The 26,565-nt window shown below is 44.1% G+C and overlaps 2 protein-coding genes across 2 annotated transcripts in view; both read right to left on the bottom strand.

Annotated features, from left to right (window-relative positions):
• The window catches only part of LOC133949620 (serine/arginine repetitive matrix protein 2-like), a gene marked incomplete in the record, with an annotated part of 8,000 nt that extends 2,811 nt beyond the window's left edge, over positions 1 to 5,189 (bottom strand). Inside the window, 4 exon segments of the mRNA XM_062383552.1 lie at positions 72 to 255; positions 342 to 380; positions 680 to 741; positions 1,823 to 5,189. Coding sequence (XP_062239536.1) covers positions 72 to 253 — 182 coding nt within the window.
• LOC133950309 (zinc finger protein 638-like) overlaps positions 1 to 26,141 on the bottom strand; it is a 35,676-nt gene extending 9,535 nt beyond the window's left edge. Inside the window, exons 1-24 of the mRNA XM_062384559.1 lie at positions 25,987 to 26,141; positions 21,451 to 21,573; positions 18,179 to 20,294; positions 16,983 to 17,044; positions 16,738 to 16,776; positions 16,453 to 16,614; positions 15,930 to 16,345; positions 15,550 to 15,749; positions 15,299 to 15,433; positions 15,029 to 15,127; positions 14,886 to 14,914; positions 14,547 to 14,689; positions 14,163 to 14,267; positions 14,047 to 14,081; positions 13,640 to 13,792; positions 13,220 to 13,348; positions 12,966 to 13,133; positions 12,750 to 12,876; positions 12,430 to 12,600; positions 12,307 to 12,341; positions 11,973 to 12,137; positions 11,759 to 11,893; positions 11,558 to 11,596; positions 11,329 to 11,469 (exon numbers count right to left, since the gene is read on the bottom strand). Of these exons, the coding sequence (XP_062240543.1) occupies positions 11,329 to 11,469; positions 11,558 to 11,596; positions 11,759 to 11,893; positions 11,973 to 12,137; positions 12,307 to 12,341; positions 12,430 to 12,600; positions 12,750 to 12,876; positions 12,966 to 13,133; positions 13,220 to 13,348; positions 13,640 to 13,792; positions 14,047 to 14,081; positions 14,163 to 14,267; positions 14,547 to 14,689; positions 14,886 to 14,914; positions 15,029 to 15,127; positions 15,299 to 15,433; positions 15,550 to 15,749; positions 15,930 to 16,345; positions 16,453 to 16,614; positions 16,738 to 16,776; positions 16,983 to 17,044; positions 18,179 to 20,294; positions 21,451 to 21,573; positions 25,987 to 26,141 (5,082 nt within the window). The remainder of the gene's footprint in view (positions 1 to 11,328; positions 11,470 to 11,557; positions 11,597 to 11,758; positions 11,894 to 11,972; positions 12,138 to 12,306; positions 12,342 to 12,429; positions 12,601 to 12,749; positions 12,877 to 12,965; positions 13,134 to 13,219; positions 13,349 to 13,639; positions 13,793 to 14,046; positions 14,082 to 14,162; positions 14,268 to 14,546; positions 14,690 to 14,885; positions 14,915 to 15,028; positions 15,128 to 15,298; positions 15,434 to 15,549; positions 15,750 to 15,929; positions 16,346 to 16,452; positions 16,615 to 16,737; positions 16,777 to 16,982; positions 17,045 to 18,178; positions 20,295 to 21,450; positions 21,574 to 25,986) is intronic.
• Positions 26,142 to 26,565: the final 424 nt, after the last annotated feature.

The raw sequence follows: 26,565 nt of genomic DNA, 5'->3' as shown, positions 1-26,565 counted from the left end.
TTTCTCAAGTGCTATTAATGCTTATGTTCACTGTGAATTATTAAGAATTTAAGATTGAATGCTTCACAGACCGGCCATAGCTGGAGCCACGGGATGATCGTGATAGGCTGCGTTTCTCTCTGCTACTATCCGGCCTGTGGCGCCTACGGAGGCTAGGCGTAGCGTGAGCGGCTTCCTGCACTGGTTTTCTCGTCACGCTTTTGGGAAGTCTGCCCAGAAACCGAAGTCGAGGGCGTGGCATCTTTCCCTGCATCACTGAAAACAACAGAACGATGTCAGCAAAGGTTGGTGACAAGCAGTAGGTACTATGTTCGCAAATTATTTGATAGAAAGAAATGGACCTGGGCTGGAGTACGATCTCACCACTCCACTGCGGATATCTGCAATAAAACCATTAAAATGAAACCATTAAAGCTAAAGAGACGTTACATTCTGACAAAACAGGATTTCTCTGTCGAGGCTTCTGCAAACTGTGACTACGAAATGACCAACTGATGGGACTTGAGGATGCCCTTGTTAATTCAATCTCCAAGACACAGGGGCAACTATTGCATTTAACTATGCACCAACATACTGCAGAGGCAACACCAAAGTTCACCAGGGACAAACAATCAAATAATCTTTAATGATCGATGCCTTAAAACTAACAGAATTTTACAGGAAACAAGAGAAGACTGACAGTGTCCGAAGGTATTTGCAGCTGTTGAGGTGAAGGGGGCTGTTCTGGTGGGAGATCCAATCCTAATAATCAGAACAGAACACACAACGTTTAGACCTCATCACAACTATTGTCACTTTTTTCAATAATGCAACATTTCAAAAGTCGTAAATAAGTTTCTTGGATCTTCAAAGCGTGTCCCTCTCCAAAAATAACAAATCCATTCCTGTTTTTATCAGGTTTATTTGCATCCATTTTAAAAAACATGGGAACAACCTTGAGTCGATGTGACGAGCTGTGACGTGACCCAACAGCCTGGAGAGTAAATAACAAGCTGTGTGTAAATAATGGCCTATTGGAAATGAGCATGGAAAGGAATAATAAATCTGGATGTGGACAAATTAAGGAAATGTATTCCTTTAGAACCTTTATAATTACTTTACTCTTCATTATGTAAAACAACAAATACAGGAGCAACAGTTCCAGAAACACCAGAAGTACATAGGTTCTCTTCTTGAGATCCGGAAACTGTGATGATAACATCTTCTCTGCAGAGGCTGCTGTCAGTTATAGATCAGGAACAAACCACAGAGCACAGGAGCAAAGGCTGGGAGATGAGAAGAAGCCAGTGTGTCTTTCTCAATGTCGACGTCTCATGTTGACAGTAGAGGTACAAATTACTGGAAATCTTTTTGGAGAACAATAAGACTTTCATGTTTTGCAAAAAAGGATTATTAGGTTCCGAAAATAATAGCCATGTACAAGAATTACTCACTGTTTGAGATGAAAGAGTTTGAACAAACAAATGTCTAACAAGAGGCTTCTTAAAGAGTTGTGTCCGTTTCAGGTGAGGTAACCGACATTGCCAACATACTTACATCTGTTCTCTATTTTGAAATGCTTATTAAGCAAGATGACAAACATGGTGCTAGAGGTTATGATAATTTAACTCTTAAGAAAGAAGCACAAGCAGCAGTGGTCTGTGAGGCCATAAATACATTGGGATGAAAAGATTTCATTCTTGCTCCTCGAAAGGTTATTTAAATTTCCCTTGGACAAAACTGAACACGGATGTTCTTATTATTGATTCAATTGAGTCAAATGATGTTAATCGGACATTTAAACTTAGATTTAAGGAGAAAAGTAGTTAGCTGTCACACTCACCTTCATATGAACGCATTCTTTGTAACAGAGAGAACAGGTGTGTGGGAAGACTGTTGGTGTGGTTGCTGCATAGTCATACATCATGGCCTCTGTTGGCTGCTTCTGTGGACCTGGTACCTTGACATAGCCTGGAGAAACACTGCTCCATGTGTTTGGGCTTGGCTGAAGTGAAGCTGGAGGATTCACCATGGGTGGGAAATAAGAAGGTTTCACAGTCGGGTACACTGTCGGCATCCCAAGTTGCGATTCTGGTTGTTTCTGCAGCTGTTGTGTTTGTGCATTCTCTGTCTGCGCTGGCTGCATCTGCGCTGGCTGCTTCTGCACTGGCTGCTTCTGCGTTGGCTGCATCTGAGCCAGCTGCTCCTGTTGCTTCTGCAAATGCTGCATTTGATCCAGCTGCTCCTGCTGCTTCTGCACATGCTGCATCTGAACCAGCTGCTCCTGCTGCTTCTGCAAATGCTGCATTTGCGGCTGCTGTTTTGACGTCTTCTGCTTTTGCTGTGTCTCCTCCGGCAGCTTTATCCTCTGCTCAGAAAACCTTGAATCTTGTCCTCGAGTTGCCCTCTCATCTTTAGCAGCACCGGTATAAACCTTGTCAATGACCACCTGACCACGTCGGCCTGGATACACATTGTCCAACACTTTCGAGGATTGTAGGCTTTTCAACGTTAACTGGGGTTTTGTCTCTGGTGCTTTCAAAGGAAAGAGTTTCAAGGCTTCAGAGGTTAGGACTTTTCTGTCTGGGTCTTTTTTTGGAATTGAGAAAGAGCGGAAGATTGGTTTGGAAGTCTGGTCCGGTTGGGTCTGACACTGCTGCACTGGATCACTACTTTCAGGAGCTACAGACCTCAGAGCTGAAGTGTACGAAGAGCGGTCGGTCGTAACAGAGCTACTCTGGAAGCGTGTAAGAAACATTGGAATGCTCCTTATCTCTGTTTCTGTTTTCAATTGTTCTTGACTGTCGCTGCTGCTTCGTTGCTCGTTCAAAAACAAACTAATGTCACTCTCACCACTGTTAGCACTTCTGCCACTGGTCCTTCCAATGTCATCCAACACCCCTCCAACATATTTGCTAGTATGTCCATAGTCAATCACTGTGTTGGGCTGGAGAACAGCTGGTGATCCTCCAGAACTACTCGACATTTCCCTTTCACTCACAACTCTGCTGGGTTGAGGTTGAGGAAAGGGTTCTGACTTTACCGCAGTCATAGCTCTGTTCGCCTTCTGAGTGCGGATTTGACGCAAAAGGAATGGTAGGTTATCAGGGGTGATCTGCTCCTCAGGATAAGAGATGAGAAATTCCAAATCCTCCCTTTCAAGACCAAAATTCAAAAGAATGTTCGCAGCAGATTCCGAGGTGTGCTTGTGGGGACCTGTCTCAGCATGAGCTACTGGTTGGTCCGGTGCAGGATAGTTATAATCACCTGACCCTGGAATGGAATGTCCATCACGTTCTCTGTCACTGGATGTTTTAAACCGACCAATGTCACCACTGCTGGTATAGCTAGATGAAACAGGTAATGAATACGATTTAGTGGAATCATCAGCAGTTGACCTTTTGTATTTTGGCAACCAGTCCAAGGAGCTACTGCCACTTTCACCTTCAGCATGTCTGCGTCCAACAGAGGCAGAGGTTGAGGACATCGGATAAGAAGTCGTACCTGAAGAGAGAATCTCATCACTCTGAGTGTGGGTGAAGCGAGTGCTCTGGTCAATGGGCTGGGCAGGTCTGTCAAGACACCTCACCTCCTCTCTGGCTCTGCTAACAATCAAGTCCACTGACCGCTCTTTAACCTCGTTACCTCTGGCCCGACCCTGTTCAGTTCTGTAGCTCACCGGCAGATCTAGCAGTGATGGGATATTTCCCCCAAGGTTGGCAGGAGTTGCAGAAGAAGCTGGAGGAGGATTGAAACTGGACCCTGGTCCATAACCAGGAATGTCCCTTCGGAGGTCTCTCTCTGGTTGCACACTCGAGACTCTATGTTGCCCCTGGTTGGAACGTTGAGTACCAGAGGCATAGGGGTTATAACAGGGATGAGACATGGTGTTTTCAGTTGTAAGGATGCAGGCTGCTGTTCAATCAGGCATCGGCTCCCTGCGAGACCTCCAGGGGTCTCGATGAAGGGCCGGCAGCAGGAGGAGGAGCTAAATGCTCCGATAGAAACAAAGAGCTAAGAAGTAAAAATAAAAAACAAAGGGTTCATTGAATGGATTCGGTGCCTCGGCTCAGTCACACGCTTCATCCAGAGAGTCTTGTCTGGTCCATTCTGGTGCTTGTTTCGCTCCCTCTCTCACTTGTCTTGGGCGTCACTAGAGAGACAGAAAAAAAGGGGACAAAAGAAACACAGCAGAGATAGAGAGAGAAAACAGTGTCACTGCTGCAGTTATGACTATCCTCTACAGACAAGCAGAATTTGGCATAACATTCGGTTCGGCCTTGGCAGATCAACGCAGCCGGGAAGGAGGCAGCTTGGAACACAGCCAGCGTTTCATCACAGGTTCCTAGATCCTGGGGAATGACCGTGCAGTGGAACCACAGCTTTAATTACACAAGTCTCAAGGCAGATCTTACAAAAGACGTGGAAGGGTAACAAGGAAGAAGAAAGTCCATCTTCGAGGCGTTAGGTCCGTGGTTTACAACCAGCTGTGGAATGAGCGTGACCGGTCATTCTGCTGATTCCAGCTCTTCTTGTGGTAAACACAAACAAGACAAAACAACACAAGCAAGACAAAAAAACACAAACAAGGCTGGCGAATCTCGGGAAGATGGGCTGATGGCGTCCCCCGTGAAACTGTCAAGAAGAACTTGCTCAGGTCTCGTCCATTCTGGTGACCGGGACTTTTTTCCTTCAGGGCTTCCTTCGTCTGGTGATCTCCACAAACACATCTGATCCTAACATCTCTAATAACACGTTTTGTTTATTCTATTTGAACTTGTTTTCTGCTCTTTAACGTGGAAATTAAACACACAAATAGTTTATTGTTTTGCCTTTAATTGTTCACTTTGAACTTGTAAAGCAGTTTGTGACAGTGTGATTAAAAGTGTAAACAAGGTTTGCTGTTATAATTATGTGAGTCGTGCATCTGAACGTTGCCATTGTTCACGAGGACGCACACAACCTGCTCGCACAACAGGCACTGCGTGACATTCGTGAATTGACGCAGGCCTACGTTTCTTCTGATAAACCGGAAGCGTTGAATCAGGATTAACGGTGTGATGATCAGGCATCGATCAGCTAAGCTAGCTGCTGCTTACCGCTGCTAGCTGCTGCTAACCGGAGCTAGCAAGAGAGCCGGAGAAGAATTACACGCAGAGAATGTTTCACAAACATCAGCTGCGTGTTTTTAAATCGTTGTTTTTTTTCCGACACGTACCTTTAGATACGTCCAAACTCTTCCTCGCGTCGGAACGTTCGAGGAAGCCGGCTGTCACGACTTCCGGTGCACGGCCTTCAGAGTAAAGCACGCACTTTCAGAGTAAAAGCGCCGTTACTAAAAGTAAACTACCGGTTCGATTCTGATCCCAAAACGTCACATTTTGGGAAATCTTCCTTATGTGAGAAACAACAGCAACTAATTAACAGCGGAAGAGCCATTTTAATCTGTTTGTGCCACCTGCAATATGTATGATATTGTTTATTTTATCAAATTATTTCAATATCATGTGCAATATTTGATATCGTGTAATAACTCAGTCATGTGCAATATTTCTGCTGAGGAATATCTGACCAAAGCTAGACCCGACTAGCAGTACATTGTTAGTGTTTACACTCACAGACTTTCACATCTAACTCACAACAAACAAATGCTTCACAAGAGTGGCTCGTCATCACAATCAATCAAATTTACAAGAATGTGTTCAACAGAACTCTTTTTAATTATATTTACATAAAATACTGTTTGTAAAATGTTATTTAAAATATTTATTCCACCATACATTTCTTTTACAAACTGGAATTTAACAGTGAAAAGAAATAGCCCCGACTGATAAATGTAAAGTAGCAGCAGTAAATGGCAAAAACTGAAAAAACAACAAACAACCATAAGTTCATGTGTCAGATAATTATTAGACATATACAAAAACGGAAAAACATAGTGTACATACAGCTTAGTGTAAAAATGTCCACCAGCATATGAAGAAACTCGACAATTATCTTTTAAAATCTACACTTTATTTCTAGAACTGTAACTGGGACCATCAAGGTGAAAACACAACTCAACCAAACCCGCCGTCAGTGGCTCCAGATGTTTCCACTTGTCCAGGTTTTAAAGGCAAAATCCAGATCAAGGATCGGAAACTGAAGTCTGGATCAATCGGAAACGCCGTCTTGAGAATTTGGCGTTGAACTTCTCGATAGTTTCTGTTGGAGCTTGTGGTAGTGTGTCTGAGAAGAAGAACACAAACAATGTCAGGTGTAATGGACATTTTTAGATCTAACTGTTTGACCTGAATATGCTCAGAGTTGACTCAAAACAGCCTGAATCCGCATTATGCTCTAATAGGAATGTTTGTGTACTATGAAGTGAATGAACCGGTGTGACTTTGTGTTACATTTTGTGATTGTGTACCTGCAGGTTGTTGTAGTGCGCCTTGCTGCTGCAGTGAACGTCCTTGGCGCTGCTCTCGCTCAGGTAGAACACACGGCAGATGTTACAGAAGTATCCAGATTTAGGGACCACGAACTCCTGACCTGGAGGGACACACAAACACAAACGTAAAAATCATATCAAACTATTTTTTAATCTGGTGAAATTAATATTAGATAAAACTGTGTTTGCGATTGTGATTCTCACCGAGGGGATGGTTGGCTCTGAATGGCGGCAGCTTGAAGTCGGCAGGAACAGAAGGAGACTTAGAACGAGATCTCTTTGCCTCAGGTCCGACAATCTCCTTCTTCCTTTTACTCACAGCTGAAGAAGAGGAAGAAAGGATAAATTCATCAGGCCTAAGAAAAGCCTCTGTCACTTTTGGGGGGAAAGTCAATCGGTGTATGATAAATTAGTTTTGGTTTGAATTGAAATCAGCCGGTAGCCATCGTAAATCCTTTCATTTCAACACAAACCTGTAGCAGGTCTGGATGTCGGCTCCACTTGGTCCAGCTTCTCTTTCACGTCATCACTCGCTTCATCTAAAGTGTCCGACGTCTACAAAGAGGAGCAACACATGGTTAGAATGTGTTTGTGAAGCACAGACTGTGAAACCATCCGAGCTTGACCCCCGTTGTACAAACAAATACCAGACAAAAGGTCAAGTTAATGACCTATACTGTAGTTTATGGTATGTAGATGTGCACGCAGCAAGTATGTTGGCAGATTTGTGTTTTGCGATGAATTTACAATAGTTTCCTAACGGCAGAAATATCAAACTTCGATGTTTCTAACTATGATTCCAAATCGGTATTTTACCTGGGGGGCTGAGTCCACTGATTGGCCGTCTTCGATGGGTGGGCGGGCCTCAACTTTTTCCTCCACTTCTTCTACAGTTTTCTCCAGAGTGACGAGCACCTGAAGTTCTCCGGCTGGAACCTCACCATTCGACTCAGGACGCATCTGCACAATTTCCTCTCCAGCCTCGTCTGCTTCCAGCTCGTCCAGAGTCAGGAGTTCCATGGTGTCGACCTCTACTTCCTCCTCTCGTTCCCTTACTAGCTCCTTCCTCTCCTCCTCCATGGTGAGTTGCTTCTCTTTAGCAGCAGCCATCATCTCCCTCAGTTCTTCCTCCTCAGCTATGTCGTCAGGGTAATCTTCCTCCTCATCACTCACTTCATCCAGGTCCACCAGAGCACTCATCACTTGGTTCTTCTCCACTTCTGGTGTTGTGGGATCTTTGACCTTTGTTGTAGATGTACCTTCATGATCTAAATCCTTGGTGAGATCTTTGTCGGATGCTTCCACAATGGTCCTACACGTTGGTGCATCTTCTTGAACAGCTGCTTCCTCCAGTTTTGGACAAGTTTCATCTTTTGACTCCTCAGTGGTCGTCAACCCTTCCTGAACTTGATCATCTTCCACAGAATCTACAATCTGATACAAAGGCTCCTCTTCATCATCATCATCAGCTTCTTTTTCAGATGCATCTTTGTCGCCCTTCAGTGTTACAGGGTTTTTTCTAGTTGATTTAACAGCTTTCTTTGGTCTTCCCCTCTTCCTTTTCCCTCCTGTAGGGGGCCGGTCCTCCTGAAGAACCTCGTCCTCCACAGAGTCTAATATTTCATAGGTGGCTTCCTCATCTATTTCCTCTCTTACAGTAATGTCTTTCTTCTTTGTTGGTGAGTTCTCTTTTGAAGATTCTTCCTTCTCCATCTTTGGAGTTTTTTCCTGTGACTCTCTGACAGGAGTGCGTCGACTTCTTGTCGGTGTGTCCTCTTTTTTTGTTTGGTCTTTCTGAGTCGTCCTTCCCCTTCTTCCTCTGGTGGATCTCGTCATAACGACCGGTTCCTCAGTCACAGTCTCGTCCTCCACAGAGTCTAAGATTTCATACGAAGCTTCCTCCTCTTCATCTGGTTTTTCAGATGCTTCAGTGAGATTCTTTCCTCTTCCACTCCTTCTTCTATCAGTTCTTTCTGTGGCGGCCGCTTCTTGAACCAGTTCTTCAGTGGAATGGACCATCTCAGACACCTTCTCCTCTTCAGGGTCTTGGTCTCTTTGAGGAAGTCTTGCAGAGGAGTCTCGTGGTGCTTCTGATCTTTTCACCACCCTGTCCTGTTTCTCTGGTGATTTGACCTTCTCTTCACTTTTGGATGATCTGGTCCTCAGGCCACTCCTCTTTGAGGATCTATCATCTCTTCTAGAAGTAGCGTCAGGTTTCTTGTTGTCAGATTCAGACTCTGTAGTTGTTGGCTGATCTATAACAGAATCCACTACTTTAGAGGCATCCTCCTCTTCTTCTTCTCTACGTGAAATGTCTGTAGACATCTGATCACTCTGTGATTCAGTGTTTTGGTCCATTATCGTCTGATCGTCAATTGAATCCAATATCTCAAAGGTTTCTTGTTCAGTAACATCACTGTCTTTATTGTCACAGACTTTGGGAGGCTGGTCTTCATCTTCTGGGATTTGATCATCAGGTCTTTTGACATCTTTGCAGGATTCTGCTGATGTTAATTCGTCTTCCTCTTCTTTCCTACCTGGATCTATCACTTCGACACTAACGTCATTATTTGCCTCCTGCTTCACTGTGGAAGCATCATCCTCAACCAGGTAACTCTCCTCTTTCCCTCCTTTGTTTTTGGTAACACTGTCCAGTTCCTTTTCAGTGGACTTCTCAGGGCAAGCTTTTCCATCATCGTTGACACTGTCCACGACCAAGCATGTCTCAGGTTTAGGTGTCTTGGTGTCAGAGCTGCCTGCTTGATTCCCTTCAACCTTCTGATTATCAGTTTGGCCATCAAATGACTCAAGCATTTGGTTATTTCCACTATCAACATCCTCCTCCTTTATATGTTTGTCATGATCTTCTCTCTTTTCCGCTTTGCTTGTTTCCAGGTCTTTGAGTTTGGTGTCCTTTAAATCAGCCTCTACTCTCTCTTTTGCTGCTTGTCTCTGTGACACTGGGAGACGCTCTACAGACACCACTGCTGATATCATCTTTACCCTTTCACCTGCAGCTAGGGACGATCTGATTCCACAACCTGAGGATGAAGCATGAGAGCCTTTGAGTGGAGATTTTGTCTTGCTCCTCTGTGCTTTGTGACCAGAGGAGGGAGAGGATTTAAGAGTTAGTAGAGACGGAGAGGTAGAGGATGAGGCTGGGGATTTGGTCGGTTTAGATGAGTCCTTAGTTGTTTTTGGCAACACAGAGGTTGAGCTGGAAGAAGAGCTTCTCCTTACGTAGTCTTTGGGTGACTTGGATGAAAAAGAAGCAGAGCTCTTAGAGTCTTTCGAGGATCTTGTTGAGGATCTTGTTGAGGATCTGTTTGAGGTCTTTCTCGGAGCATGTGAAGTACCGGAGCTTTGTTTCCGTTTTGTCCCTGTGGAGGACTGCTTGGAGGACAAGGAGCTGTGGGGGTCCTGGCTAATTTCTTCAACATCATCAGAAATTTCATCAAGAGTGACAAAGTCACTCATGTCAAAACTTGGCTCATCAAAAATGTAGGCGTCTGAAGCAAGTACATCATCTGAAAAATCTTCTTGACCCTGGATCATAAACAAAGAAGGAATTCAATCTCATTAAGTAAATATTATTTATACTTTTTCCAAGCTACACTGCGAGTATTTAACTTGCGTATTCAATACGGACAAGGATATGAAGATATCTGCATTATTAGTCAAATAGTCCACGTCTTCTCATGATTGTGACCTTATGATCTAAATGTTCCCAATTTCTCCATAAATACAGATGATTTACAAAGAAGAGCATCAAAAGATTCATCACCTCTTTGGCCCCAATCTGAGGAAGTTCTGTGGTTGGTTCTTCAGAGTTGACCAGATGTGTGTGTGTGGCGCCAGAAGCAGCGTCATGTGTAGTCGTTGTTGAGCCCTCCTCCGCCATCTTAACGACTTTCTCTTCATTTGACTGAGGACATGCGGTGGATTCCAGGACGATTTCAGTTCCCAGTTTCTCACCGTGTTCATCAGTGATGGATTCATCACACGCTGCTGGTTTAGCAGCAGCACGGACACTGGTTTGCACAACAGGTGTTTGCCCGTTAGCAGAAGGTTGAATAGGAGGAGGATGTGTCGCGGGCGGAGCTTTAGCACTGACGGTGAACAAAGTGGCCTCACTGCCGTCTTCCAGACGCTGCTTGAGGCTCTTCATACTAAAATTAAAAACAGAAAAAAAACACGTTTTTCTCTGACAAACTTGTCACTTTACAGCTTCCTGGTTCATCAGTAACTGAGCAGACAAGCTTTGGAGCGAGACCATATCACACCGATTATTGTCAATGTCAACGTAACCGGACGAGAACCGATTGAAAAGCAAAACACTCACGATTCAACACCTTGAACTCGACCCCTGTGACAAACAGAAGAAGAAGAAGAGAAAGGGAGTTGGTCACGTTTTCAAGTTAAATTATGCATTTCTCATTCCTGAGTTAAGGGTACTTACTTCTTTCGGGCCTGCGATGCAAAAATGTTCGTCATTAAGTTGGAGTTTTCCAGCACCTTCTTAACACCAGCGTCGTCAGCCATCTCCACACATATCTGAGGTGAGACAAAAGATTTCAGTCGATTAAAGCATCAGTTTAAGATGTTACAGCGGAAACCTCCCAAAAAAAACTGGGTTTATTAATGTAATGTGATCATGTTTGTATATCTGTTAATCTGATATGAATGATTCGTTTAATAATTATTTCTTATTTTAGTTATTAATTCAAATTATTTTACTTTATTGACTTAAAACAAGCCGGTTAGGATCAATTTGTTCTGACAGTTTGAAGCCAAGGCAACGACACTAAAATTGCTTTTTAACATCTACATAAAATAAAACTCTGACATTCTGTTGCTCTTCACTCCACACTTCAGTGTGACAACTTAAGCTGTGTGTTGTTGTGTTGTTTTCGTACCCTGTTGGCGAGCGGCAGGAAGCTGACAAATTTAGCAATGGACGCCAGCGTGTACATGACGGTCTTGATGATGTGGACACTGGTCTTAGAGACAACCACACAGAGCAGCCGCTCCTCCAGAGACTGGGGATCTGGAACACGCTGAAAAACAACAGTCAACGTGGTGTTAAGCACCAAGGAGTCAAGAAATATAATAATTTCAGATTCAAATAAATGATTAGGAACTTACAGAGTTGCTCCATTTCATCATGGATTTGTACATGAGCTCCTGCAAAAATACACAGATGCTGTTAAAACACGTTTCAGTCGGAAAACATCTTTTCTCCAAATGGTTTAATGATGAAAATGGTTTGAATGTTCATTGAGAAACGGAGTGAGGAACAAGAGACGATCATGTTGTCCTGTTTAACTCTCTCCTCAGTGTCCACACCTCTCTTGACTCAGGATACATGTACTCCAGGACAAAGTGGATCTTGAGAACGCAGCCTTGGACCGAAACAGGCTCCCTGATGTGATACCTGACAAAATCACAGCACGATGACCAATCGCTGAAATGCACGAAGGCCTGGAGCGGAGAAGAAAGAAAAGATGTTATAACTCAGTTCAACTGGAACGATTGTTCGTCTGCAGCCCTTGGTCCTCACCCTCCTCTGCAGAGTCAGCACGACCACGTTGTAGTACAGAGAGTCGAGTGTTTGTTTGGGGAAATAAGGCAAGACCAGCCTGGCCACGTCCTCCTGACTGTAGTCTCCTTCTGGTAAACCGGTCAACATGAGTGTGGGGAACATGGAACCTTGGCTGTTGACCTTCTGCAGGACACACAAAAAAACAGGCATATTTAGGGGACTGAGTGTGAGCAGCTTCGATTCATTTAATAGGACGGTTGGGCTTTGATGGGGGTAAAGGCTCTACTGCTGGTTTTAAACTGTAAACTGCACAAAAGGAAAATGGTTGTAGTTATAGAGAGATTGTGGTTACCTCGATGTCGACCTCTCCTGTGATGGTCAGATGTTCTTGGAGGCAAACAAAGAGCAGAATCACTTAACTGAACAAAAACCTGTTAAACTCAGCAGCTTTCATTTCCAGCTGTTTTTTGCTTACCTGGGATGATGAACCAAGGAGACACGGTGGGGAACAGAAATGGACTCGTAGCCATAGTGAGCCAAAACGGTCCAATGCTGCCCTGTGGGACGCCAAATTTTACCGTTGGGATAGTCGCTCCGGGAACAACATCCTTGCTGTCCGGCAGAGCGTTCGCAGGAAGCCTTGGTGCTGCAAAGACGAAAAGCAGCAGAAAAGAATGCTCAGTAACTTCCTCCGCCAAAGAGATGAGAGGAGAAACGGTTCTACTCCGAAATCGCCTCCGTCTCCAAGACTGAGCCCAACCCTCCCTTTTAACTTCTCAACAGAAAGAAACGTACACAGAGCTTCAGAATGTTCGTCTGTTGGTTTCAGTCTGAAAACTTTGTAGCCAGGGGCATCATTCAGGAGGCTGTGCCAAACTCCAATTCGATCAGCATCACAACTTGAGTCAAATTCAACAAAAACCTGAAACACACACACGCACAGGAAAGATAAGATGAACAGGAAGTCTTTATTAAACTCACTGAAACGTCTGTGTGAGTGTGTGTTCATACCTTGTTGAGCAGAGGCATGAAGTTTGTGACACAACCGATTTTTCTCAAAACCTCCCTGAGGCCTCGGGCTTCGCTCGGTGAGATGTCCTCGATGTAGATGATCCTCTCTCCCCGATCCTCCTCTGACTGCGTCAGGAACAGGCTCATCACGTATGTGTAGAACGTCAGCTGAAACCAGAACATCAGATTTAATACACTGGGCATGAACAACAACCTGTGGAGCAAAGCAGGCAGTGAGGTTTGTGTTTGCTTACCGGCGACTTCAACACATTGTCGTGCAGCACGTGCGGCAGCAGACGAGAGCCTTTGAACATGATGCTGTTCCAAACCATGAGTTTCATTATTTCGTGCGCATCCTTCACTGTCGGCATCACAACAAAGGCCTGAGAGGGGAACCAGAGACAAAGTGTTTAATACAATATGTAGAAACCGTGATAAAATATACAACAGTAGGAGTTATACTAGAATTACTCTGGAATTCAAGTTGCAGTTATGGCCAATGATAGACTCAATGAGTCCGAGTCTATGTTTGTGACGTATATAATGAAATTCCCAATTCTTGATGTAACAAAAAGAGTTTAAGAAGCAAAACACACAACATGACAACTTCTGATGAATCCTGAAAGACAACAAAATATGGGATAAATAAACCAAAGTGATAAATCGGTCTCTACCATGCAGGCCTCCGGAAAAACAAAGATCTTTTCGCGTTTGTAGATAAATCCGTATGGGAGTAAGACGTTGGCGATGTCTTCCTCGGTGTAGCAGCCATCTTCGTACTTCGGCAGTTGGGATATCACCAAATGCCTTTTGTCAGATTCCAAAAACTGGGGAAATTTAAGGAAAATAAATAAATTTAAGTTCATAGTTTAAGAATTTCACATCAAGTTTGACAAAATATTCACTGAGGTTTTGTTTAGAGAAGGAAAACAACAACAGTGACTTATAAAAGAAAACAATTTACATTTCTTTATTATAAGGGTTTGATAACATCTTCTTAAGAATCATTAACACATTTTATTTTAAACATCAGGTGATATATGTTGAATTAGTGAAGCCGAAGTGATTTGTAAAATCCTACCTGCTTCTGTTGGCAGATCTTCTTACCAACGCACTCTGTGGAAAAGCACAAAGTAAATCTCAAACACTAAAAAACAGAATCAGGAACACAAACAGAGTCTCTCTTGGATTTCTTACTGATTTTGTTCTGATTCAGCTGCTTTATGATCGTGTCCCCGATGGTCAGCAGCTCTTGGCTTGAGGCTGAATCACTGCCGACGGCTTTAGAGGCAGAAGCAGGAGCTTGAAAGAGGAGATTGAACCCATAAGTACAGGAGACGCATTTGGAAAAGTCACTGACGTTCATATCTGACAGAGCCAGTCCGACACAACCACGTTTACCTGCTGCTTAGATCTTGTGTTCAATCAAAACATCTGGATTTTACCTTACGTTTGCTGGAGCTGAGCAATTTGACCAATCAGGAGTATCTCAGAGTTATATCATCAATTAACCGAACTTATCAGAGACGTGAACACAAACATCAGAGAGATAACACTGGGGTACTAACTATGGACATTTACCTTGTTGTTTTTCTTTTGTTTTGGCTCCAGAGGAATTCTGTGGTGCTTTGGAAGACGTCGGGAGCAAAACCGTTCTGGAGGAAGTTGTGGTTTTTGTGGTTTTAGTGGTTTGAGATGTGGAGACACCTGACAAAACAGGTTTCCTGTGAACAAAAGAGAAGAATAAGGTTGTAAAATAGGAGAACGGAGAATCCATAAAACCCTGCTGGTGCACGAAAGACAAATATATATACAGTATTTTTTACTGTCTAGACAAGAGTTACTAGTCCCTGAATAAAGTAATACACTGATTATTGCAATATAAAACCAGTGTTTAAGTGTGTGAAAGAAGCCTCTTACTTCACCGGATTCTTCTTTTGCTGAAGAATCTGCAAACAAACCAAATGAGTTTTGTTATTTTAGATTATTCTGATTAATGACAAATATCAACACACATCATATTTCTGAATAACAGGGAGGGACAGACAGATCCAGAGTCATACCTTCTGTGTGGCAACATAGACTGGGATTCCTCTCAAGTCGAGGCTCTTTAAGCTCTTCAGTTTCTTGGCATCCTCTTCTTTCTCGAAACACACCAGTGCCTAAATAACACAAACACACAAGACTTTGGATCAGCACGACCATCAGGACTCACCAGATTCTCACAGTAACAGGTCACCACTACATGTTTTATTCAGTAGAAAAATACCCAATCAGAAACATGAACACCTGAACGTACAGCAGTGTATACAGTGAACAGTTTCTATTCATACCTCCAGTTTCTTCCGAAACAACACGACTGATTTGGTTTTTCCGAACTGCTCCGCCGCAGCGACCACGTCACTGTGAGAGAGGCCGCTCACTACGCCCTCTAACCTCACCATGGTTGGAGGTGCAGGTTTGAACACCTGAGTAAAGAGAGAGAAAACCAAATATAGACTGTGTGTCAGGTTCCAAACTCTCAGCATTCAAACAGGTAGTTAGCGAAAGTCCCAGATAAACTAATACAAACAAACACACCAACCTTAGGTTTTGGGGAAGCGCTCACGTCGCTCTTCTGCAGCGATGTCGTCACCATCGTCTTCTTCTTCGCTGCCAGGGAAGCAGCAGAGCCTGGGCTCTTTCTCACAGCAGAGGGAATAAGGTTCAGGCGTTTCCCTCCTTTGGCCTTCTTGCCTAGCTCGTTGAGCAAGGCAGGAGGTAGAGATGTCAGAGACTGGACATCTAGGAGGGACACAGGCGACAAACAGTGTCAGACATTAAGTCACTATTAATACTGAGATACTACTTAAAGATGAGTGAATCCTGGGTGCATCTCTGTGATCTATTATTCTCTTTCCATGAGTTTTCAATGTGGGCTATGACAGCAACAGAAAAAGAGCTGAGTTCTCAAACCTGATTTACCAGTTTGTTTCTTGGACAGTCTGCCGGCACTGCTCAGCCGCCGCTGAGGGGAACCCTCTGAGGACGATGGTCTTCTCGAGTACCATAAGTCGTCTCTTCTCTTCGGAGACAACCATCTCTCCTCGCCCCTCCTTGGTGAAGAAAGTCTTTCACGGCTTCTTCTTGGCGATGACCATCTCTCTTCACTCCACTCGGGCGAGGGCCATCTGTCGCCTCTCCTCCCCGGTGATGAGAGTCTCTCGCGGCTTCTTCTTGGAGACAACCATCTCTCTTCACTCCTCCTTGGCATCGGTGATCGTCTTTCCAGGCTCCTTGTTGGAGATGACCATCCGCCTTCTCTTCTCCTCTGTGTCTCGAGGCTCCTTGAACATGACCAATCATGGTCGTAACGTGGAGATCGGGACCGAGATCGGGAACTGAAATACGGGGGAAAGAAAATTGGTAAACGGTAAATTAAACTGACGATAAATTAAACACTTGCAATCGGACATTTTGAGAGATTCAGAATTAGTTTCTCACTGACCGAGAGTATCTGGGGCTGTGTGACGATAGAGATCGGCTGCGTTTCTCTCTTCTTCCTTCAGAGTGGGAACGGGAGCGGCCTCCATGACTGGTTTTCGTATGACGCAGATGGGAAGTCTGCGCAGAAGCTGAGGACGAGGGTTTGGCATCTCTCCTTGCAGCACTGAAAGGGGAACGAGTTAAACATGAGGTTAATGAGAGGGAAAGAATATCTCCAACAATCTGCAGGTTGCAAGTTCCTAACTGGTTTGATTACTACTTGTCTGGAGAAAACTTATAACGTTACCTGGGCTCGAGCAAAACTTCTCCATTCCAGAGTGGGTATCTGGAGGAGTAACACAATTCAAACGCAACCATTAAATGAAAGAGATCACATTTTATAATAGAAATCAAATATTTCAGTGCTCAGTTATTAAGCATTTTCAGGAAAAGTCACATCCCTACAGTACATTGGTGCATCTATGGTGGACTTCCCCTATTTAGAAAAAGCATCTTTAAAGTTACAAAATCTAAAGAAAACTCAAGACTGACTTTGTCCGGAGGACTCTGCAGCTCTCCAGGTGAAGGCTGGTGTTCTGGTGGGAGATCCAATCCTGGTAATCAGAACAAAACCACAACAATTAAACAGATCTCATGACAAATACATATCAGCTTGAATAACTCAACTGTCGTGACACACAACTCTCAGGATTCATCGTTACAGCAGATTTAAAGAGGTTCCATTGATCTTCAGAGAGCCTGTCCCTTCTCTAAAGTGTCCACTTCTACTTAATTTCCTTTTTACATCCCAAAGAGACGATGTTTGCAGATCCATGTCCAGAGAGAGTCCGGCGAGAGGGGAAGTCCAAAAATCCCAAAACGTTTGTATCTGGTTTCTTTCAGTCCTGATCCAACAGCAGGTTTTTACCAAACTAGGTCTGACATTGACCAACAACAAAATATGATGAAAAATAAACCAAAAATGTAAGCTTGGCCAGTAGTAGAAGAACAGTGATTTAAACTGTTGGATGTTACACAAAGTAATGTGAAAAATTACAAATACAGATGAACTGAAGCGCGCAAAAATGTCTCCGTCAGTTGCACTGGACATTTTTTGGATGTTTCATTTCAGCCGCAGAGTAAAATCTTCCAAAAAATGTCCAAGTGAGACGGAGGACGAAAAGATGAGCTATAGACGTAGTGTGTCTGAAAACAGCTCCACGGTGGCAACAAGTGCAGAGAGTAACTTCACTAACAGTGTTCAAATACAAAGTTTGAAACAGGAGTAAGAAAACAAAAAGAAACAGTGGTTTTCCATTGACATGTCTTCAAGTCCTGAGTCCCATCTTGGTATCATATTAGAAGACGACCGGTTCTCATTTTTCTATATTAAATTACGCAACAGTCTCTACTTGGCAATGGCCATTACATTGTTTGATTAAATGACTTTCATCTTATTGAACCAAATACTGAGGTTCTGAGTTGTTTAACATGGATATGATTATGTAAATCAAGCATCATACAGAGAACAAGTGTGCAACAGGGTGAACAGTTTATAAGTGGACGATTTTTTCATTGTATAATTACAGCTCCACACAAATTAAAAATATATTTCACATAATTCAATCCTTGGGCTCTTTTTAATTGGTACGATACATTCTACGAGAACATTTTACAGATGAGACAATGAACTTAATGACCCAGAATCTCCGAGAGGGAGAGAAATCAGAGTCTAGCCTTCCACTCACCTTCATGTTAGTGAATTCTTTCAAACACAGAGAACAGGTATGTGGAAAGACCCTCGGTGTGGCGGCTGCATAGTCATGCATCATGGCCGGTGTTGGCAGAGGATTGGTGTCTGGCAACTTTGCTTGATGCTCGGTGGGCGACTGAAGGAAGGTCTTCGGACCTCTGGCTTGTTGAAGTGAAGCGGAAGGAGTACTGGTGGGGTGAGGGCTGAACCCTGGAGGTGGCACAGTTCGATCAGGATATGTGGGGAGGGCGAGGAGAGAAGCAGGTTGCGTAGCAGAAACAACCGGAGGCCACAACGCTTTCCCCATGTGCGTGACCGGCTGTTTCGGCACCTGCTTCTTTGGCATCTGCAGAGGTTGCTGCTGTGTCTGCTGTTTGAACATCTGCTTCGCAACCATGGAACCTTTTCCTTGAGTTGCGCTCTGATTCTTGGTGCCACTGGCCTCACTGGTACCAATGACCACAAGATCAGGTCGGTTAGGATGCACACTCCGGAAGAGACTGGAAGATGGTTGGGTTTTTGATGCAGACTTGTGATCTGCCGGTGTTTTCTTCAGAGGACCGGCCTTGGAGGACGCCTCATGTCTGAAGCCTCCTTCTTTGTCTTTTCTTGACAGATAAGCAGAGCTGAGGATTGATTGATAACTCTGGTTCGGTTGAGTCTTTGCTGGATCAGTGCTCAGTATTGAAATGTATGAAGAGTCGGAAACAGCGCCACCTTGGCCGAATGAAGAACCAAGGGAGCTGCTCTTCACTGCTGGATCTTTTTGCGGTGGTTCTTGATTGTGGCTGCTAATATTGTTAGTGTTCACCAACAACATGTTGCCACTCCCACCACTGGGCCTTCCAATCTCATCCAAAGCGCCTCCAGCATAATTGCCAGTATGTCCATAGTCAATCACTGTAGTGGGCTGGAGAACAGCTGATGACCCCCCAGAACCAAGAAAACCATCCATTCCACTCACACCTCTGATGGGTTGAGGTTGAGGATAGGGTTTTGGCTGGATTGCAGCTCTCTCAGCTCTCTCGTCCTTCTGAGTGCGGATTTGGCGCAAGATGAATGGAAGGTTGTCAGGGGTCATCTGCTCTTCAGGGTACGAGATGAGATAGTCCAAATCCTTTTTTTCAAGTCCAAACTGCAAAAGGATGTCAGTAGCAGCTTCAGTATTGTACTTGGGGCGACTTGTCTCGGTGGGAGCTCCAGGTTTCTCCGACAAACGATAGTCGAAATCACCTAATCCTGGAGCGGCCGGTGCATCACGCTGTCCCCCGCTGCTTGTGTAGTTAGTTGAAGCTGCTGGTGAAGAAAATGTAGAAGAATCATCTGCGATTGATCTTGTGTAGCATGGCAACCAGTCCGAGGAGCCACCGCCACTTTCAACATCGGGGTATCTGTGTCCGGCAGATGCAGATGTTGTGGACATCATATAGGAGGTTGTCCCTGTGCCCGAGGACAGAATCTCCTGAGTGTTGGTAAAGCGATTGCTCTGGCCCATGGGCCGATGCTCTGGTTTACCAACAAATGTCACCTCATCTCTGGCTCTGCTAATATGCAGGTCCACAGACCTCTCAATGTCTGTGTCGAATTTGGCCCGACCCTGTTCGGGCCTGTAGCTCAATGACTGAGTCAGCAGTGATGGGATCATTCCACCAGGAGGAGCAGAAGAAGCTGCAGAAGAGCTGGACCCAGGTCCAAAATGAGGAGATCCAGTCCGAGGGTTCCTCTCTGCCTGCACACTGGGGAGTCCATATGACCCCTGGGTGGAACTTTGGTTGCCAGGGACATACGGGTTATAAAAGGGATGAGACATGGTGTTTGCAATCTTCAGAAGGTTGAGGAGACTGATGGCTGCAGCAGTTGGGGAGGGAGGGGTTGGGGGGATGTAGGATGTAGGGACGTTGGAACTGGCTGTCAAGTTTGCAGCTTGACTACCAATTGTGAGAGCATTGTTTATCTGCGTCAGTGCAAGCTGGGCTCTCAGGTGAGCTAGCTGCAAGGTTGCAGCTTGCTGTCCAATCAGGATCGAGCTCCCTGCGAACCCTCCTAGTCGGGGGCTTGTTATAGGCACTGGAGCAGGAGATATGGCACCATGCTCCAATAGCAATGCAAAGCTGAAAAGTTCAAACAAAGAAAGGGGTTATTGAATTGGACTGGACCTCAGTTCCTTGTTTGGGTAGAGTCCAGTCTCTGGGCAGTGTTGTCCTTTTCACTCTGGTGATTCCTGTTGAACAAACACTCAGGGGAGCAGAGCAACAGCAGCGAAGCACAGATAAACACAAGGTCACAGCTCGTTGTGGAGGGAACATTCAGCCCTTTACACAAACACCCAGTCACACAGAGAAACCCTCTTGAATATTATCGTTCTGGAGTAGAGAGAGAGAGAACGTGTTGTGCTCTGTCATTGAGGACAAATCCTGTCCACGGTCAAAGTCTGGATAAACAAAGAAGCACCTCATCCTCACACAGCACATCAGAACCTGTAGACCCACACTGGATAGGACCACGTGTCACTCTGTCCTTGGGCTGATTGTTGCTAACGCTAACTAAAAATAACCATCAGAACCAAAGCAGCCTTGAGTGGATTCAAGTCACATTCAGCCGGTAGCTGTTGATTCAGAGGAGGACAAATCCTTTGGAGGACACATCTGAGGTCCGAGCACTGAAGACCCCAGAAGGTGGATCCTTCTCACGTCTTCATTTCCCAGGGTTCATTGCACTTCAGCAACAGTTTTTAAAAGAGACAGAAACATCCAACTCTTAAACTTGTAAATTAAAACATCAGCTCTAATGGTAAATATGATGAAATATGTTGGGACTTAAACCAAATTGTTTGAGTTCCAACATGTGGTCATTTATTCTGTTACAAAAACAAAGAGTGTATTTGTCCAGAATCCTTTCAGCGAACCAACATTTACATAATAAATCAGTGTTGATGAAATATTAATAAAATAAATACAGAGCTCATAGACACCGGACCCACCCGTTCCTGGTGACGTGACGTACATTAATCCGCACACTTTAATGAACACAGTTGTTTATTGTGACATAAGGCAACAGAGGGTTATTGTTATTATTGTTTACCAGGTTGAGGAGAAACGTGTTTAGTCGTCACGAGCTGGCGCTCAACCGTGACTCGTGAGGCTACACGAGCTAATGTAGCTTCTGATGCTAACAGCGGCTGACGCAGTGTAACAGGGAATCGAACCCGCGGCTCGAGCGCAGCAGTTTGACCGTTAACCCGCTTTCACGATGTTTTTAGCGCTATACCTTCCGTGGTTTGCGTCGAGTTTCTCAGTTTCAGTGCGTTTGAAACTCTTCCTCAGGCCGATGACAACAAGGAAATACACAACCGGAAACCAGAGAACACTTCCGGGATTGGGGATCCGGTTTCTTTCAGAGTAAAAGCACAAGGCTTCAGAGTAAAAGCATTCACGTTTAAGACAAGCTGAGAGTTGAAAAAGTAAAAAAAAAAACTTTATTGTTTCTCCTACAATACATAACACACCTACCTGTTGGTAGAGGAGGCGATCATAATAATAACTATAATTATAATAATAAGACGAAGAATGTATATAACAAATATTTAAAAAGTATAATAATATGACTAATAATGTTTTTAACAATATTAACAACAATATTTTCTCTGTTTGCGCTCTTTTACCCTTTTATTGTATCTGTAAAGCAGTTTGCAAGAATGTAAAGAAATAAAGTTTATTTCCAGGTGATGAGTTTATAAATAAGATTTACCAAACATACTCATGACCTCAAATATATTAAATAAAATGTTTGATATTTTTTAAACGAAGCGTCAACTTCCTCGTGGCTTCATCACTTTCGATGTGATTTACACCTGAATTAAGATCAGATCAGATTTAGTTAAGCTCTAAAAAGAAGGTGATAAACCTTCCTCCTGAAAATAAAGACATGAATCAGCGAAGGGCTTTGTTGAGCTTAGGAGCCGCTAGCATGTGAAAGTTGCTAAGTTCGCCTTGTTGCAGAGGAGCCAACGACAGGGCCGACCAATCACATCCCACCACGTGCACTCAGTGCTCAGGGCTGTAAGCTCTGATAAGACTCAGGCATTGACTTTACAAACCACTGAATCAACAGTTTATCAAGATGTCGATGAATTTTTTTCATCTGTCTCTGAGGAGCCGAGCAGCAAATTACTAATATATCCCCTGTTATCCCCTCCCCCGAAGCTCAGGGCTTAACACCTGACCACAACACCACAGCTGACTGGCAGGTGTGTGTCTGAGTGTGTCTGTGTCTGTGTGTGTGTGTGTTTGTGGAAGGGGACATTGAGCCAAAGGACCTTCAGTTTTATTTCCAGCTGTCATCGCTCCCCTCGCAGAGCTCTGGTGGTGGTTACCTCACAAACACGTGTTTGTGCTTCTATCTTAGTGAGGACCCTCAGTGGCGTAATGCATTCCCAAGCCCCTTACCCTAACCTTAACCATCACAGCTAAATTCTCACCCCCAAAGCTAATTCTGACCCTAAAAACAAGTCTGAACCCTCAAACAGAACCATTACCAGTGGGTCAGACAGTGAGTTTGTGATAACAACGACCTGAAATGACAGAAAACAGCTTTGACAAACTTCTACTTTAGTACACACGCACTCTAACTCATTAATCTACATCGTCCCAACGATCTCATCAACTCTGGACGGTGGGAACCCGACCCTGGATCAGTGAGGACGCAGGACGACCGCTGCCAAGACTGAAGAGCAATGTGAAATCTCAAATTAGTATCAGTCTTCAACACCAGGATCTTTTCCAGAAGAAACAAAGCTCAGATTTCCTGTTCTTGGCAAAACACTCAATATATCTCGACGGTGACGAACCTAAAATCATTAAGACCGATCCACAAAATTCAAGACTATTTAAGAACCTTTAAGCCTTTTTAAATTTTTTATATATAAAATATAAATGTTGGCTGCCCTCAGCCTGCATGCTCTCCCGGCCTGTGATGACTGACAGCTCCCAGGTCACGTGACGAGGGCGCGTGGTTACCTCAGCAGCCCCCGGGGGTCCCTGTGTCCTCGGCGCTTCGCCCAGCATCTCTCAGATGGTTTCATTTTCACGCTGAGGCGACGCAGTAACCGACGCCAGCAACAACCTGCTGCTGCTTCACATGTCATAAATCTGATATTTGTGATCGTTTGAAGTTGGAGGATATAAATAAAACATTTGGTTTTAGGAATCAATTTATCAAGATGAATAAAAGTTAAAAATTTGCTTTTCTATTTCTCATCTAGTGAACATTCCTGTTCTTTAATTAAAACGTTCATTTGTGGGGATAAAGTCAGGCTGAAATAATAAATGTAATAATAGAAACTGTGTAACTGTAAATGCACGTTCTTGTTTTGGGGGTGTGATACTTTAAGAGTCCTTGGACTGAGATGTAATTTAGAGTCAGTATTTATAGTTTATGTATGTTCCTCTGCAGTATGTGCTGGTGATAAATATTGAACATTTGTTTTATAAAGTTCAAGTTAAATTTAAAGCAACACTATGCAACCAACAGCGCCCTCTGCAGGTCACTGATAAGTACCAACGAGGAATAGAAGGTGGACGTCTGAGTATTTGTTTTCAGAAGTCCAGGAAAGTGAAGCCTCTAAGGTCGATGATGGCTCGGATGTCCCCTTTAAATGTGCAATACGTCACTTCCGCCACTAGGGGTCTCTCAATCAAATCAATATGTGCTCGTAAAAGTGTGAGAAGAGAGGCTGTGAAATCTAAAGAATCAGTTTCTCTCTGACCTTTCGGTGCAGCAGAAAGCGAGAGTGACACAGCATGGTGTCGCACGGCGTGAAGATGTGTGTCCACATCGGGGTTCGGCCTCTGAGCAGAGATCTCATCACCATCGAGGAATGTGTCATCCTGTACGAGGTGTCAGGTGATCGATGAGCGAGCCTCAAGACGCGAGCTATTTCAAGAGACTGAAAATACGCACAGAATGAAATGACTAAGAAAGAAACACAGAGATGAGATGAGACTATGTTCCCTCAGTCAGGGACAGTTGGGCTGCGACCTCCTGTCTTCTCTTATCACTGTTAACGTGATCCTGAGGCTCGACCCAGATCTTTTGATTTTTTGCGAGTGGATGAACCAATGGAGTCAAACACAAAGTGACTCCTCTGAAACGTGGAGGCTACAAGTCGACGGGTCTGCACTGAGGAGACGGGGAATCTAAAACCTGGAACAAGAGGAGAGAACCATTACTACTCTCTCATTATCGGCCTGTAAATAAAGATGGACGACATGACTGCTCCCAAAAGTGAAGCCAGATCCTCTTGGCTGCAGTACAGGTGCTAAACCCCGCCTCCTCCATGTTAGCAGATTAACCACACTATAAAAATCTACGTAGACAAGTAAAATTATGTAAAACACACCAGACCATGATTCTGCCTCATGTTTGATGCTGAGCTTGAAGCAGCGTCACCAGTGAAACCAGTAAGAGCGAAGGACGACTGTGTGGGACGTCACGTTACAGTCTTAAAAAGAAGAGGAAGAAAACGATCGAATAGCAGCAGCTGCACTTTTATCGCATTCCGAAAAACTAAAACCCTCTTAAACATTTATGAGGTGTTTGGCCAGGAGAGTGTGTGGTGTGTGGTGTATGTGTGTGTGTTTTGTGTATGTGTGTGTGTAGATCAGCCTTCATATAAACTTTGACACACAGAGTTTGTTCAGATATTCCTCTAATGTCAATGTCTCTCTTAAAATACACACAAGTAGGACATGGAGGTAAATCAAATATACTTTTTACACTCACTCAAGTACACAGTCAAGAAACACAAAGGAGGCACGAGATGGCAGACGCACAAAACACACACGTTAATAAACACCTCAACCAGCGACTCAGCTGTTTCACTTTATTTTTAATTTTAAAAATTGCTTCTGTTCCGTGATGATTCAACATTTTCTTTTAAGGCCTTTATTTGTAAAAATTTAATTTGACAAATTTAAAGACCTCTGGTTAAATGAACTTATTAAATGAATAAAAATGGATGCATGAATAAATGGCTAAATAAATGATTGGATGATTAAATGGATGGATGAATTGATTGATGGACAGACGGATGCATTTATCTCTCTGGGAAGGAAAATGATGAACTGAGACAAAACCAGGTAAACAAAACAGAAATGGAAGCTGAAGCTGAAAGTGAAAAACAGGACGACTCAGATTAAACCACTGAAGGTTCCAACGTTCACATCCATCTCTGGTGTCCCACTCATTTAAATGTAAGAGACGTGTTTCCTTCAGATACACACAAGGCCAACATGGACCAACACACGTGTGGCGGTTCTTTGTGCGTGCATGTTATGTGCGACATGCAAAGCTGAAGAAATCCCTTAAAGCCACGGACTTGGACGGACGGGACGCCCACGTTTGCACAACGCTCTCACACACGGTCGTCTCCCTGTTTTAGCCGTAGGGTCAGCGGGGTCAGCCAGCGCTAACACCACGCGACCATTTCACACTTGCTAATTGCTCCACATGCACACGTGGTCGTTGGAGCCTTCGGGAGTCGCTGTGGACGGAAGACGACATTCAGAGCATTTCACACGTTTAGATGCAATTCTGTTATTAGCCTGTGTCTGTCAGTGCTGCACGACAAACACACACACGTTACATGAAGTTAACACACTTCTCGACAAACTAGTGAGATATTTTCTTTGATGATGAACTTGGTTAGATCAAATCTTCGTACAGCTCCCGCTACACAGTGACTTGCATGCGTTGTTAGGTGGACTTCTCTCTTGTACACAAACGAGACATATTTGTCGTCCTCACCGTCGTGCAGCGTCGATGCTGTTGTTGTTGTTGTTTGCGATGTTGTTGTTGGTTTTACCTGCAGCCATGTTCCGGGTCCTGTCGTTGGTCTTTGACACGATCAGGGGACCTGTGTCCGCCGAGCTTTGCTGTGGGGCCTTCTTTTCCTCCAGCATGGCCAAACAACACAACCACACATATAAACAGAGAACACTATCTAAATGTCCTCAATCACACACACACACACACACACACACACGTTCACATCTACTTCTGATTGTTCTGGAAGCATGAGGCTAAAGAGGAGTTTTCTCTTTTTGCTTTCCCAGGATTATTTCCATGCCAATAAAGAACGATGCATCATTGTTTGAATCCAGAAGAAGGTTGAAGATCTTGAGAGTTGAGGCGACCGATCCAGTTTCAGAAGGTTCGGACGATAGATCTTCTCCAGCCAATTCTAATACAGGATCAAACGTTACACATAAAAACACAAAACTAAGTCAGCACCACTCCCCATCTGCCCAGAACGTAAAGTCCTACGTGATACTCGTATTCTGGAGGTTCAGGCGTTCCAGAACCCAGGTGTGCCCGAACTGGAGC

The sequence above is a fragment of the Platichthys flesus genome, chromosome 24 (genome assembly GCF_949316205.1).
Source record: "Platichthys flesus chromosome 24, fPlaFle2.1, whole genome shotgun sequence".
NCBI lineage: Eukaryota > Metazoa > Chordata > Actinopteri > Pleuronectiformes > Pleuronectidae > Platichthys > Platichthys flesus.
Note: the sequence above shows the minus strand (reverse complement) of the source record. Positions and strands in the feature narration are given on the sequence as shown.